The 16,917-nt window shown below is 37.6% G+C and overlaps 1 protein-coding gene across 2 annotated transcripts in view; it reads left to right on the plus strand.

Annotated features, from left to right (window-relative positions):
* LOC580795 (serine/threonine-protein phosphatase 2A 56 kDa regulatory subunit epsilon isoform) overlaps window positions 1-16,917 on the plus strand; it is a 59,276-nt gene extending 42,359 nt beyond the window's left edge. For both annotated transcript variants that reach the window (XM_775604.4, XM_011675734.2), the window contains exons 10-13: window positions 1,014-1,133; window positions 1,786-1,913; window positions 3,550-3,651; window positions 15,484-16,917. In XM_775604.4, coding sequence (XP_780697.2) covers window positions 1,014-1,133; window positions 1,786-1,913; window positions 3,550-3,651; window positions 15,484-15,577 — 444 coding nt within the window. In that variant the 3' untranslated portion in view covers window positions 15,578-16,917. The remainder of the gene's footprint in view (window positions 1-1,013; window positions 1,134-1,785; window positions 1,914-3,549; window positions 3,652-15,483) is intronic.

Below are 16,917 nucleotides of genomic sequence, written 5' to 3' on the forward strand. Positions count from 1 at the left end.
ATAAATAGGTCAACCACTAGAAGCACCCCTTAGGAAACACAGGTATAGATGCTCTTTGCGTGTATATTCATTTTTGGCACAATTAATAAGTTGCGCATATTTCCAAACAAAACAGTTCCTCTCCCACTCGAATCGAATCACATATTGATATGAAATCATTGAACCCCAGTCTGTAGATTCTTCAAACGTTTCTTCTGTGAGATCTTGAGCATGAGGTAAAAGAAAGAGAGAAAAGTTACAAGAAAAGTTGCAAGATTGTTCAGAATACCAATTTTGTTTTAGTGGTGAATAAACAAGGTTATTTGAGATACTAGGGTTGTCAGAATACCGCCCCTGGCAGTTTCGGTCCTGAATCTGTTGAATTTCTATCAAAGTTCTATTATTTCTGTTTGCTCTTATCATGCTCGTATGTTTAAAAATTGTTTCTACTTTCTTTATGCTTGAGAAAAGTATTTACAAAAATTAGAGTTGGAAGAAAAAAAAATTGTTTAAGAATGTTGTTCTATTCTCTTCTTTTTATATTTGAGAGCTCCCAGTCAATTATTGATTTGGCAGCTATTTCCTTTTCTTTTCACCAACCTGTTGGCACATATATGGATTTTTCCTTGTCCAAATATAGAGCAAGAGTCAAGCAAACCATCTCATGTTACAGACATTCTAAATTCTTCATGTGACCAGGTTGAGGCTACTTCTTTTAGAAGGCTGGCCTGAGTGAAATCGAATGTAATTGAATCAAGTCTCAGATCACATTGAATAAGAGAACGCTAGGGATGGCAAGAAGAATCGTTCAATGAAACTGTGAAGATGGTTGGTATAAGAGAAAAGAAAATGTCCAAGAAAAGTGTAACTGCAAAGTATACATACATTAAATAATAAATTTTGAAATAGAAGATTTTGAAACTAGCTTTAGTTCTCCAATAATTTGGATGACATAAAGAGGATCGCTATTCATTAAAGCTTTGAATTATGCCTAACATGTTATTATTACCTTTTTATGCTAATTTTTCTCTTAGGTGATGTTCCTTGGTGAAATTGAGGAGATTTTAGATGTGATAGAACCCTCACAGTTTGTCAAGATTCAAGAAATGCTCTTCAGGCAGCTAGCAAAGTGTGTTGCAAGTCCACACTTCCAGGTATGTATGTCTTGATCACTACGGCGGATTCACAATGCACAGTGCCATCTAGTGACACCAGTGTTTAGTCAATTTCATGTGATGTTTTATAGGAAAGGTCGACGTAAATATTAGCTGCAGCATTGCTATCACCCTAGGAGATGAGGGGATTTAATCTGATTGTTTTGTGAAGAAAGTTTGAATGGCTTCTTCTTTAAGAGTGTTATTAACCCTACTCATGACCTTTGGTTTATTTTGGCAACTTCTTGGCCCAAACTGACTATTTATAGTCACCTTTGGTCAGATGTAATTTTTGTCAATCATTATTATCAGGAAAGGAGATTTGTTTGGCCTTATTTCTATTTACAAAATGTGCCTGATGCTAGAAAAAGTGGTCAAATTGACCCCCATCAACATATTCTAGTTCGTAGAAAATTCCTGTGGAAACATCTAACTAAAAGCAAATGATTCTGCAATTCTAAAATATTGTTAACTAAGTCTTTATAGAAATTATTGAGATTCCCTGTCATCCAACTACTATTCTAATGATATAGATGCCTCTGTTTTTCGTCCCTTTACTCAATTTTCCTGGAATGAAAACGTTGTCTATATTTTGAAATTAATGTCAGACTTTTTTAATATAAATTTTCTGAACTTGTCCATTTTTTTCCAGGTTGCAGAACGTGCCCTGTACTTCTGGAATAACGAGTACGTAGTGAGCTTGATAGAGGAGAACATCCAGGCTATCATGCCCATTATGTTCACCAATCTCTACAGGATATCCAAAGACCACTGGAATCAGTAAGTCCACTAACACTTACCTCTCCTACCCTATCAGTATTTAATCCCCAATTAATCCTGCATTCCCTCCAAGAATATGCGTGAGAGGACACTCTACAAAGCACTTGCTGGATTAGTTGATGGTAAGAGACGAAGCATAGTGAAAAGTTCATTCGCGTACCTAACTACACTGAGTACTTAAAGGTAGATAATACAATGTCACTAATATCACTTCTTATCTAATCACCACTATTACTTCTTGACCTAATGATCAATAGTAACACAATCCATTTCGTGTATTTAAATGTTCTCTTAGATTGTTATGTGATTTTGAATTAGTCACTGTGACTGAATAAGCAAGCATTTTGAGGTATAAGGACAGAACAGGAAAGAACTCTTGCACTAGCAGGATGCACATTAATCCTAATGCATCATCAGGGATCATTATCATTTGTATAGACAATCCAATGCATGGTCATAAGCCATTCAACAGCTCTATTACAGTAATTCTAATTACAGGAAAAAAAGCTCAGTGTTATTTTAGATATGTCTAGAAATTACCATGAAGCAGGTAATACAAAGCTGTATATTTTGATGTTAGAATAACTTGAATAACTTAAATAATGTGGAGAAAATTCATGGATAGTTAATAAGTGTGTTCTAAAAGCCATGCAATTTGAATATCTAGCTTTAAATAATACCTTTTTTTACATTTTATGGGATGGAATCATTCGTAATCCATCCCCATTTATTTTTCTTGTAAACCTGTAATCTGAGCATTGACATTGCTTCCAAACTACCATTCTATATGTATATTACACAGTTCATTGTGTATGTGATATCTTCATACATGACCTTCCTTGAACCTAAGGTATTTGTTAATGGAAGCATGATGAAACTATCAATGTCTTCAAATATCATGGTGTCAGTTGAAAGAGGTTTTTCTTGCTGTTAGTAGATTGCAACATTTGTTAAGAATTTATTTTCTTCAGTAATATACATCGAGGCTTTCTAGTTGCATATCAGTTCCATTGTAGGAGTGCCCACCCCCCTTCTCTCTCTCTCTCTCTGAACTATACAGATTTAAATAATATTGTACTTAATTCAATGACCTGTAATTTGCATTTGCTGTGGACAACCAGCAATTATGATGGGAAAAGCAATTGTGGTTTGAACATTCTCCATGTAAATGCATGTAAATCTACAAAGATAACACATGACTGACATGGAAGGTTTTCTGGCTCTATACTGTATGTACAGTATGTGGTGAAATAATTCTTCAGCCACACATGCGCATGGGTTCGCTGTAAGATCATGGAAGCACTGTCTAGTGGGTGATAAAATAGAATAAAAGGAAGGTTATTTCACCGTGTAAGCTGTTGATATGGTACAGGTGCAATCATTTGTAGAGTTTTGAAAAGTCTTTTATGGATAATTGTAGCTTCTGAAGTTGTGAACTTGTGAAGTTGGGTACTTGAATTCCCTTTCCCCTTTTTCTACTGGCAAAGGAGGAGACTTTGTCCATAAAAATGGATTTAAGATTAAATTTATCTGTTCATCAGTTCATAGGGTGTCCTAGTAAAGGAAGTTGATTGCACATTTTGAGTATTTTGTGTTGATGTCTACATTTCCAACTCTAATCTCTTTCTCTGCTCAGAACTATTGTTGCCTTGGTCTACAATGTACTCAGGACACTGATGGAGATGAATAGCAAGCTATTTGATGAACTCACTACCAGCTATAAGGCAGATAGACAAAAGTAAGTTAATTATCAAATTCAAGTTTGTGGATGACTGTGGTTCTACAACTCGTGCTCTGGCGAAAATCATCCAGTGGTCAATTTTGTACCCTGACCAATCCCTAAATTCCACCCTGGACCACATATCATACCTAACCTGACCCCAGATTACAACCTTCAGCCAAACTCTCCATCTTTGATAAAATAAGCTTTGAGTAAATGCTGCAGGAGAAAACGACTGATCGTCATAATTATATATGACATAATCTAGGACTGTTCTGTTAAATTCCCTGCCAAGTACACGTTAAGGAAACATGATAGAGAGAGCTCTAGATATCTCCACATGTTATTGCTTCATGTTTTTCCATTTTTATGCACTTCTAGTGTAGAATATAACCCCATTTTTATGCCTCCGCCACCGAAGGTGGTGCCGGAGGCATCATGTTTTCGGGTTGTCCGTCCGTACGTCCGTCCGTCCGTACGTCCGTCCGAGTTTGCGATGGTATGCTTGTGTGTTTAGTTTTACGTATGAGATATCCTTGTGTGTCACTTTAGACTTGTGTGTCTAGCCACACAAGAAAACTATCATATTCAGTGTCTAAGATGTCTGACATGTCATTTCTAATCAACTAAGATTTAGTCACACAAGAAAAAAATTTCCCCAAAAAAGGCCCAAAATAAATGTCCAAATTTTAGAGAGGGGTTGTGTCCAAGTAGCCAAACGGAATAGTGCCATCTACAGTTGACATCCAGGTAGCTAGGTACTATGCGCATCTACAGTACTTGTGTGTGTGTGTGTGTGTGTGACTTGTTAGTGTGTAGTATTTGTAAGCAAAGTAGTAGGCAGTGTATGGCTCTGTGTATGTGTGTGTCATGGGTGGATGGTTTTGTGTGTGCAGTGTATATAATACATGTAATGTTTTTTTATGCCACACAAGCCTTAATTTTCTTGAATCGGACAGGGGTAGACAATAATGTCGTTCTGCCACACTAGCCTTAATTTTCATGACTTGGACAGAGGTATATAATACATGTAATGTCTTTCTGCCACACAAGCCCTAATTTTCTTGACTTGGACAGGGGAAGATAATAATGTCTTTCTGACACACAATCCTTAATTTTCTTGACTTGGACTGGGGTAGATAATAATGTCTTTCTGCCACACAAGCCTCTATTTTCTTGACTTGGACAGGGGTAGACAATAATGTCTTTCTGCCACACAAGCCTTAATTTTCATGACTTGGACTGGGGTAGATAATAATGTGTTTTAGCCACACAAGCCCTAATTTTCTTGACTTGGACAGGGGTAGACAATAATGTGTTTCTGCCACACAAGCCTTTATTTTCTTGACTTGGACAGGGGTAGACAATAATGTCGTTCTGCCACACAAGCCTTAATTTTCATGACTTGGACAGAGGTATAATACATGTAATGTCTTTCTGCCACACATGCCTTAATTTTCTTGACTTGGACAGGGGAAGATAATAATGTCTTTCTGACACACAAGCCTTAATTTTCTTGACTTGGACTGGAGTAGATAATAATGTCTTTCTGCCACACAAGCCTTAATTTTCATGACTTGGACAGAGGTATATAATACATGTAATGTCTTTCTGCCACACAAGCCCATTATTTTCTTGACTTGGACTGGGGTAGATAATAATGCCTTTCTGCCACACAAGCCCTAATTTTCTTGACTTGGACAGTGGTACAGGTATATAATACATGTAATGTTTTTATGCCACACAAGCCTTAATTTTCTTGACTTGGACTGGGGTAGACAATAATGTTTTTCTGCCACACAAGCCTTAATTTTCTTGACTTGGACTGAGGTAGATGACAATATCTTTCTGACACACAAGCCTTAATTTTCATGACTTGGACAGAGGTAGACAATAATGTCTTTCTGCCACACAAGCCTTAATTTTCTTGACTTGGACTGGGGTAGATGACAATATCTTTCTGACACACAAGCCTTAATTTTCATGACTTGGACAGAGGTATATAATACATGTAATGTTTTTTTATGCCACACAAGCCCTAATTTTCTGGACTTGGACAGGGGTAGACAATAATGTCTTTTTGCCACACAAGCCTTAATTTTCTTGACTTGGACAGGGGTAGATAATAATGTCTTTCTGTCACACAAGCCTTAATTTTATTGACTTGGACTGGGGTAGATGACAATATCTTTCTAGCAACACAAGCCTTAATTTTCTTGACTTGGACTGGGGTAGACAATAATGTCTTTCTGCCACACAAGCCCTAATTTTCTTGACTTGGACAGTGGTACAGGTATATAAAACATGTAATGTTTTTATGCCACACAAGCCTTAATTTTCTTGACTTGGACTGGGGTAGACAATAATGTCTTTCTGCCACACAAGCCTTAATTTTCTTGACTTGGACTGGGGTAGATAATAATGTCTTTCTGCCACACAAGCCTTAAATTTCATGACTTGGACAGGGGTAGACAATAATGTCTTTCTGCCACACAAGCCTTAATTTTCTTGACTTGGACTGGGGTAGATGACAATATCTTTCTGACACACAAGCCTTAATTTTCATGACTTGGACAGAGGTAGACAATAATGTCTTTCTGCCACACAAGCCTTAATTTTCTTGACTTGGACTGGGGTGAATGACAATATCTTTCTGACACACAAGCCTTAATTTTCATGACTTGGACAGAGGTATATAATACATGTAATGTTTTTTTATGCCACACAAGCGCTAATTTTGTTGACTTGGACTGGGGTAGATGACAATATCTTTCTGCCACACGAGCCCTAATTTTCTTGACTTGGACAGGGGTAGACAATAATGTCTTTCTGCCACACAAGCCCTAATTTTGTTGACTTGGACAGGGGAAGATAATAATGTCTTTCTGCCACACAAGCCTTAATTTTCTTGACTTGGACGGGGGTAGATAATAATGCCTTTCTGCCACACAAGCCTTAATTTTCTTGACTTGGACAGGGGTAGATAATAATGTCTTTCTGCCACACAAGCCTTAATTTTCATGACTTGGACAGAGGTATATAATACATGTAATGTTTTTTTTATGCCACATAAGCCTTAATTTTCTTGACTTGGACAGGGGTAGATAATAATGTCTTTTTGGCACACAAGCCTTAATTGTCTTGACTGGGACAATTAGGGTAGATGATGATTATGATGTATTCTTTTTGCACATAAAGTTTACTTTTTGTGACTTTGACAGGTCTAGATGATTTGGTATCATCCTGCTACACAAGCCTTAAAGGTAATACAAAGTTTTGGTATGGGGTCGTGAATTTGGTTCAAATGAACATATTGGAAGCATATGCGATCCTACAATATTCACTGATCGTTGTCGCGGTCGAAATCGACTCTAAAGTTATGAAATTATAAATAATAAACACTTTATGTTGTATAGCTCCCTCTCAAGGTCAAGATATTAATTAAGCTATAAAACAATGTTTCTTGACTAAAATCGACCGATAAGCTATTCCCGTTCGGAAATTATATACCACAACTACATATGGTCGCATCTACCATTGTACGGCCGTAGGAGCTATTTGAAATTTATTAAAATTTACCGGGAGCACTGGTAAATCTTAATATTAAATTTTTCTTGAAAGCAGAAGTGTTTTAAGGGTTAAAATTACTAGTGCTTTTAATACATCCACATCCACAGGGGCATCCAAATATATCAAAATTGTAAAGATTCACTATCCACCCATTTTTCAAAATTTCCCAAAACTTCATGACTTTGACAGGCATGGATTATTATACAAATAATGAATGGTTATGAGTTCAATAGTACAAATATTTTCATGAGTTGAATAGAATTAATGTTAATCTTTCAACAAATGAAAATATTCGCACTATTAAACGAATGAAAAACATTCATTATTTGTTTTATACTGTACAACATCAAAGAAGATCTAATAGAACGTTAATCAACAAATTATGCTTTACTCCTTATATTAAAGATAAATTAAAGTTGGAGTCAAGTGAGCCTTCTCGATTACATTCAGATTGCCTTCGTGTCAGATACACGCGCATACACGGGATACGCGCAGGGCAGAGAGGTACGCAGTCTGCATATAACCAAAAATGCACGCCAACAAGGTTTGGATTGAAAGGCCCTTGCCTCCCCCCTCCCCTCAGCAAAAAAGAGAAAGGGAAAGAAAATAAAGAGGAAGAAGAAAAAACAAGGGGGAAAAGATACGTTTTTGCTCCCCTCTCACCCCCACCCCCCTCCAAAACGAGAACAAGCGCCAGATACGCCACTGGACACCACAGGCATACTCAGTGGCGGATCCAGGGGGCCGAAACGGCCGCGGCCCCCCCCCCCCCTATTGGCGGTGCAAAAAAAAGGGAAAAAAGAGGAAAAAAAGAAGAGAGAAAAAAAAGGAGAAGCATAAGAAAGGAGAAGAAAAAGAAAATAGAAGAAAAGAGACAAGAAAGAAGAGAAAAGAAACACAGAGAGAGGGGAAAAGAAAGCCCCCCCCCCCTTTCTCCCTCCCACTCCGGGGTCGGAAGGACAGAACTCGTGTTCCCAAAATCTCCTGTAAAGGAGTACTTTTCACCCAACAAAGTCCGACCCGTAATACACAAAAATCCGGCCCGTACTGACTTTACACACCGGAGATAGAGGGGTGCTTTCAAACAGAGGGAAATACGTACGCGTACCCTAGATAACACTGAGTGGGGGGGGGGGGGGGGGGGGAGAGTCGGGTGAGAAAGATGGAAAGACAAGGAAATGGCGCTTAGTGACAGTAACTTTCGAGCCACGGAATCAAAGTTAAACGTTAAAACTGCCCCTGCGCTGTAAAGTCAATTTTGTAATTAACGGTAGGGGGGCCGCTTCACAACTCTTATTTTGCTCTTCATTTGGCCTCAGCTCATATAAACTCGCTTGAGCTTGTATTTGAGCTCATTTTGGTAGTAATCATGGACACGGGCGGTGATCCTGGGCCCGATAGGAGGACACGTCCGCCAGGAAATTTAGAAATATAGCTAGAAAGATATATAGCGGAAAGAACTTACAAATTGGGCTTAGGGATTTCCTAGAGTGCATAATGTCAGCATTCAACATTGCAAAATCTCACTTGGTCGCTACGCCCCCTCACCCAATAACACAAAACTATGATATGACACTCGGCCCACGCTCCCGGCCGTGATTTATCCATGGTTGTTGCAATAATTGTTGTTCTTTACTATTTCTACTAACATTATTGTGTGCTATCACAATCATAATTGTTTCATTTTCCCTTTAAAGCAGGCGCGTAGCCAGAGTCTAGAATGGAACAACGAATCGTCTTCTTTCTCTAATAATTTCATTAAGCTATGAAAGGTCAAAGCTTACGCGCTTTGCGCAAGAGGGGGGGGGGGTGGGAACTGAATTCAGACAAGGATTAATAATCGAGAATGGTACAACAAATCCTCTTCTTTCTCTAATAATTTAATGAAACATCAAAGCTTCCACGTTTCGCGCGGGAGGGGGGAAACTGAATTCAGACAAGGATTAAGAGTCGAGAATGGAACAACGAATCATATTCTTTCTCTAATAATTGCATTAAACAATGAAATGTCAAAGCTTCCGCGCTTTGCGCCGGAGGGGGAGGGGGAACCAAATTCAGACAAGGAAAAAGGGTCGAGAATGGTACAATGAATCGTCTTCTTTCTCTAATAATTTAATGAAATTATGAAAGGTCAGAGCTTACGCGCTTTGCGCAGGAGGGGGGGGGAACTCAATTCAAACAAGAAATATGAGTCGAGAATGATACAACAAATCGTCACTTTCACAAAATACATATTATGCTCATATTTTTGCTCGCTCATTTCGCTCACTAGCCGAATTGTGAACTAGAAAATTACCTTTTCGGGCAAGAGGCTTCAGCCCCCCCCCCCCCCCCCCCCCCCCCCCCCGATGAAAATGTCAAAAAAATGTGTAACTTAAAAACGGGGAATGTTGATATCGGACAAGAGAAATTTCCAAGATCGGTTGAACTTTTTTAGACCCCCCTTTTTGTTTACCTCGATCGATTACATGTATGTGCCCTCCCAAACATCAAACTCTGGCTACGTGCCTGTACAGGACGCCATAGCTGTGGGGATGGCCTCCATCCAATATTTCCCTTTGTTATTATTATGAATAGCGACCCTCTTCTCGTTTTATGAACGGCGACCCTCATTTTGTTTTATGAATAGCGACCCTCATTTCGTATTATGAATAGCGACCCTCTACTTCTATTATGAATAGCAACCCTCTTCTTCTATTATGAAAAGCGACCCTCTACTTCTATTATGAATAGCGACCCTCTACTCCTATTATGAATAGCGACCCTCTACTCCTATTATGAATAGCGACCCTCTACTCCTATTATGAAAAGCGACCCTCTACTCCTATTATGAATAGCGACCCTCTACTCCTATTATGAATAGCGATCCTCTACTCCTATTATGAATATCGACCCTCTTCTTCTATTATGAATAGCGACCCTCTACTCCGGAATATCGACCCTCTTCTTCTATTATGAATAGCGACCCTCTACTTCTATTATGAATAGCGACCCTCCACTCCTGTTATGAAAAGCGACCCTCTACTCCTATTATGAAAAGCGACCCTCATCTTCTATTATGAATAGCGACCCTCTTCTTCTATTATGAATAGCGACCCTCTACTCCTATTATGAATAGCGACCCTCTTCTTCTATTATGAAGAGCGACCCTCTTCTTCTATTATGAATAGCGACCCTCTACTCCTATTATAAATAGCGACCCTCTTCATCGATTATGAATAATGACCCTTATGAATAGCAACCCTCATTTTGCATTATGAATAGCGACCCTCATTTCGTATTATGAATAGCGACCCTCATTTCGTATTATAAATAGCGACCCTCTTTCTGTGTTATGAATACCGACCCTTTTGTAATATTATGAATAGGGACCCTCATGAATAACGAACCCGATTTTGTATTATGAATAGCGACCCTCTTCTAATATTATGAATACCGACCCTCTTCTTTCATTATGAATAGCGGTCCTTATGAATAATGACCCTTATGAATAATGACCCTTTTCTCCAATTATGAAAAGCGGACCTTATGAATAGCGGTCCTTATGAATAGCGACATTGACCCTGCAGTACAGTGGTCTGAAATCAGATTATTAATTACTGGCTCTATAGCTCTTAAAGAGAAGGTTGAGTTCTGGGAAGAGGTGAAAAATAATTTGTGAGCGTTATCATTCCTATTATGCAAGTGTGGAAGAACATCAGATAAGACATGTTCCCTTAAAAAGCATGGCTCTTCAAATGCCTTCATATTCTAAATATGTCATGTAACATCGTAAAACTCGGGGGAATAGCCTTTTTACGCCACGTGGTTGTGTAGTCCCATATACATCTTTCTGTGTACAGTGTTTGTAACTTTACCAAGACTTGGCCAAATTTCTTATCATTTTGATGATTCCAGAACCTTGCAATACACACAAATTCTTATATGCTAGATGATCAACCTTTTCTGGTCGATTCCACACCGTTTCTTTCACAATGCAATCGCAAAACCAGAACTCAACTTCATCTTTTAGTTGATTAAACTACTAATAGTCGTTATTTTCCCACTTAAAGACATTTTCAAGCTCCCTTTTTTTTTCGGAAAGTTCTAAATTAATATTGTCTTTCAAATGCTGTTGGAATTTAACCTTTTCATTTTTGGGGCCTGCAAATGGACATAGTACCTTTAAAGTTCCAGATATGTGTAAAACGTATTCCATTAGCAAATAATGAAATACTCAACTTTGCCTCTGAAGAAATAAAAATTCTTCATAGTTACGTGACATATTCTTTTTGTCAATACTCCTCTTTGAAAATCCATCGGCAAAGTGATTTTGAGAATTTTAATGGATATCTGCATTTAAAGTGAATTTTGATGTGGAATTGGGAAATCTTAATGAATTTTGATATTTGGAATCTCAAAGTTTGTGAATTTCAAAGTTTAAATTCATCCAATGTACAGAAAGCCAGTGCTGTAATGTTTTTCTGCCACACAAGCCTTAATTTTCATGACTTGGACAGAGGTATATAATACATGTAATGTCTTTCTGCCACACAAGCCCTCATTTTCTTGACTTGGACAGGGGTAGACAATAATGTCTTACTGCCACACAAGCCTTAATTTTCATGACTTGGACAGAGGTATATAATACATGTAATGTCTTTCTGCCACACAAGCCCTCATTTTCTTGACTTGGACAGGGGTAGACAATAATGTCTTACTGCCACACAAGCCTTAATTTTCATGACTTGGACAGAGGTATATAATACATGTAATGTCTTTCTGCCACACAAGCCTTAATTTTCTTGACTTGGACAGGGGTATATAATACATGTAATGTTTTTCTGCCACACAAGCCTTAATTTTCTTGACTTGGACAGGGTATATAATACATGTTATGTCTTTCTGCCACACAAGCCTTAATTTTCATAACTTGGACAGAGGTATATAATACATGTAATGTTTTTTTTATGCCACAGAACTGGCTTTCTGTACTGGCTTTCTGTACATTGGATGAATTTAAACTTTGAAATTCACAAACTTTGAGATTCCAAATATCAAAATTCATTAAGATTTCCCAATTCCACATCAAAATTCACTTTAAATGCAGACATGTAATTTTTTTTTTTTTTCCACAGAAGCCTTAATTTTCTTGACTTGGACAGAGGTATATAATACATGTAATGTCTTTCTGCCACACAAGCCTTAATTTTCATTACTTGGACAGAGGTATATAATACATGTAATGTCTTTCTGCCATACAAGCCCTCGTTTTCTTGACTTGGACAGGGGTAGACAATAATGTCTTACTGCCACACAAGCCTTAATATCCATGACTTGGACAGAGGTATATAATACATGTAATGTCTTTCTGCCACACAAGCCCTAATTTTCTTGACTTGGACAGGGGTAGACAATAATGTCTTACTGCCACACAAGCCTTAATTTTCATGACTTGGACAGAGGTATATAATACATGTAATGTTTTTCTGCCACACAAGCCTTAATTTTCTTGACTTGGACAGGGGTATATAATACATGTAATGTCTTACTGCCACACAAGCCTTAATATCCATGACTTGGACAGGGGTATATAATACATGTAATGTCTTTCTGCCACAAGCCTTAATTTTCTTGACTTGGACAGGGGTATATAATACATGTAATGTCTTACTGCCACACAAGTCTTAATTTTCATGACTTGGACAGAGGTATATAATACATGTAATGTTTTTCTGCCACACAAGCCTTACTTTTCTTGACTTGGACAGGGGTAGACAATAATGTCTTACTGCCACACAAGCCTTAATTTTCATGACTTGGACAGAGGTATATAATACATGTAATGTTTTTCTGCCACACAAGCCTTAATTTTCTTGACTTGGACAGGGGTAGACAATAATGTCTTACTGCCACACAAGCCTTAATTTTCTTGACTTGGACAGGGGTATATAATACATGTAATGTCTTTCTGCCACACAAGCCTTAATTTTCATGACTTGGACAGAGGTATATAATACATGTAATGTTTTTTTTCTGCCACACAAGCCTTAATTTTCTTGACTTGGACAGGGGTAAATAATCTTTCTGCCATGACAAGCTCCTTGGCTTTTCATTGGTTCCTCCACAGCATTGGAATATTATTGCATTACCTGTATTATATGTGTGTGATGTTTCTATTCAATGAGGAAAAAAGATAAATCAATTTTTTGGTCATTCAAAAGTCACAAATAAATAGTTGTATACCTTTTGGACATCAAGTTTTTTAGGCACACAAGCCTTAATTTTCTTGTCTTGGACAGGGTAGCTGATCGTCTTTTCTGCCACACAAGCCTCAATTTTCACGACTTAGGCGGGTAAATGATGTGTTTTTGCGGGACACAAGCCTTAATTTTCCTGACTTGGATAGAGGTAGACAATAATGTCTTTTGGGCATACAAGCCTTAATTTTAATTTTAAAAACCAGTCTCAACACATATTGTATTAAAAAACACACTAGATGCATTTTCATTTAATTTTAGACAAACACACAAGAAGTTGGGAATTAAGACACACAAGTAGTCTTTAGAAGGAAAAAATGAAAAGACACACAAGATACCCCTTTTTTTCAGACACACAAGACAAAAATCTCACAAGCATACTGTCGTGAGTAGTACCGTCCGTCCGTCCGTCCGTCCGTCCGTCCGTCCGTACGTCCGTCCCGTTTGACCGTTATCACAATATCTCAAGAACCATTTAAGATTTAAACTTAAGACTCGGGAATAGTATTTATCACCATAGGAAGACGATCTGATTAGATTTTGGAGTACGTAGGTCAAAGGTCACAGGTCACAGAGGTCAACTTATGAAATTCCTTGTATTGAGTTTGTTAGCGCGATATCTCAAGAACCATTTGAGATTTAAACTTCAAACTTAAGGATAGTATGTATCACCATAGGAAGACGATCTGATTAGATTTTGGAGCACGTATGTCAAAGGTCAAGGGTCACAGAGGTCAACTTATGAAATTCCATACATTGAGATTGTTATCATGATATCTCAAGAACCACTGGAGATTTAAACTTCAAACTTAGTGATAGTGTGTATCACTATAGGAAAACAATCTGATTAGATTTTGGAGCACGTAGGTCAAAGGTCAAGGGTCACAGAGGTCAACTTATGAAATTCCATACATTGAGATTGTTATCATGATATCTCAAGAACCACTGGAGATGTAAAAACTTCAAACTTAATGATAGTGTGTATCACCATAGGAAGACAATCTGATTAGATTTTGGAGCACGTAGGTCAAAGGTCAAAGGCCACAGCGCACATTATGAATGCAAAAACAGCTTGTGATCGCGTTATCTCAAGAACCGATTGATGGATTCATGCCAAAATTAGGTCATGTTTGTTACTTGCAGAGCCAATGAACTGAGTAGATTCTTGGTTCATAAGGTCAAAGGTCAAAGGTCATGGGCCCATTATGTATGCAAAAATAGCTTGTGAATGCATTCTCATTAGAACTGACAGATGGATTACTATTTAACTCAGAACATCTTGCAGAGCCAATGAACTGAGTAGATTTTATGGTCATGAGGTCAAAGATCAAAGGGTCATATATGTATATGAGAAATTGCTTGTAATCACAATATTCTGAGAACCTGTCAATGGATTACCATTGAACGTGAATTCAATTTTTTTTTTCTGTTTTGGTTTGTAAAATTGCTCTATAACGGAGGCATCACTTTCGACTGCGCGCAGTCGAATTCCATCTAGTTTTTTATGAAATTCATGTATTTTCAAGTAATCACAGTGTTTTTGTTTTTTAATGTTTTTTGTCAGTTTTGAGTCACATCAGATTTGCTTTCATGCAGATATAATAAAAATAATAACAATTGTAAAATCAAAAGTTTGAACTTATAAAATATAAACGATGAAAGGGTTATTTGAAAATTAAAGTGACATGTTGATCACCTTTTAATATCTTGTGCCATACAGCAAAAGATTCAAGCTGCCAAATTGGTAGCATTTACACCTAGTGGAGAGTGGCTAACATGGATTAATGTCCTGCCAAAAGCTCTTTATAGTGCTTTGCTAGGAATCTACCCCATAACCCTTTGATTGAGTTCAAGTGAATGAAAACTATACCACAACACATCCACAGGACCTTGATTTGGTTTTTATTTGACATAGGAAAGTTGATAGTGTCTTCGCAATATACGTTTGCAATTTCAACCATTGATGAGATGAGAGATAATTAATGTTGTTTACAAAAATAGATTATTTGAGTAATTTTGTTTGTATTTTGTGTCTTTTCAGAGAGAAGAAGAAGGAGAAGGAAAGAGATGAACTGTGGAAACGCTTGAGTAAACTGGAAATGAACCATCTAAATAACCAAACCAACAGCAGTTAGACATTATTGACTTGTAGAATGTAGACATGGCAGTGGAGATTTGTTGTGAGGACTTGCCACTGAAATGCCATCAGAGAGTCGGTCTTCTCTTCTCTGTGTTTCCCTCTGGGAATGGAAGACCTGACTGATGGAGGGAGCTTTGATTCCCCCGTTGCTGCATCGGGCGGGCGAAACCACAAAGTTTGGGCCAAAACCGATAGTTTGCTGCTGTTTCAGTGGAAGTGCATGAATGTTGTTCGTTATCTTTATATTTATTTCTTATCCAATCGAGTGTCAATGAACTCACAGTGAGCTAGCCTGGGAGGCTGGCTCCGTAGTAAAGAAGGACAAGTGGAGGAAAGCAGAGATGAAAGCAGAGATGAAAGCAAGTCATACCAATGTGAGACGCATCCTGTTGGGAGGATACCGGTAAAGAGGTTGGAAATATCACAGTCTACATAAAAAAGAAGCTGCTCACTTTCTCTCTCTCCTATACATCTGTTTCCTCAGTTGATTAGCATGAATATCTCTGTCACCTTGCCTCTTTATCACTAGATTACCCTATAGTTTCATGTCTCTTTTATGTGTGTTTGTCGTAGCTGATGTCTACTATAATGAGCGGCAATAGCTCGGTGGGTTTTTTATTTTAAGGAAGAAAACAATGTGTTCTCTTAAAAGACTGATGTGGAACATGTATTTTAAATGGATAATGTACTTAACAAAATGAAAAGTTTCCTGTTTTACCTGTTACATATTTACTCCTATTGGAGACTTCTTTTATATTCCTTCATCTAAAAGCTCTTCTAGAAGTTACACTCTGCATGCTTCTCCCTCCCTGTGGCTTATGGGTATGATTTGAATACAAGAGTACAGTACACTTATCAACAGCTCAGCAGTGAAAAGAGAATATTACGAGGAGAAGCCAAAAATGTCTGTACCTCAAACTAAATTGGCACTAAACCCATGCTCAAAGATTCATCTAATTCATATTTTAATGGCTAGCGAATATAGTTTGTATTATTCCTAAGCTTTATTAATGGGTTTAATTACTTTGTGATTGACTTTGTGATTAATCAGCCATAGACGATCTAGAGTTTACATTGTGTTTGTTTGTACAGATAGACTAAATTATTCTCCAGATTTATAAAATTCTCTCTTTTCTTCACATCATGTCAGTGGTTGTGTTTATTGTGGCTAGGATTTTGAAGCAATTGTTCCAGGAATGATATGCTTGATATTTTTTCTGAAATAAATCTTCTGTTTCCGATTCACAATGTCTATCATTGACATACTACTTGTATAATTTCTGTGCTGGAATATTAGCAGATATGTTACAAGAAAGTAGAAACAATATTGGGTTA

Source organism: Strongylocentrotus purpuratus, unplaced genomic scaffold (genome assembly GCF_000002235.5).
Source record: "Strongylocentrotus purpuratus isolate Spur 01 unplaced genomic scaffold, Spur_5.0 spur5_scaffold_5, whole genome shotgun sequence".
Classification (NCBI taxonomy): domain Eukaryota; kingdom Metazoa; phylum Echinodermata; class Echinoidea; order Camarodonta; family Strongylocentrotidae; genus Strongylocentrotus; species Strongylocentrotus purpuratus.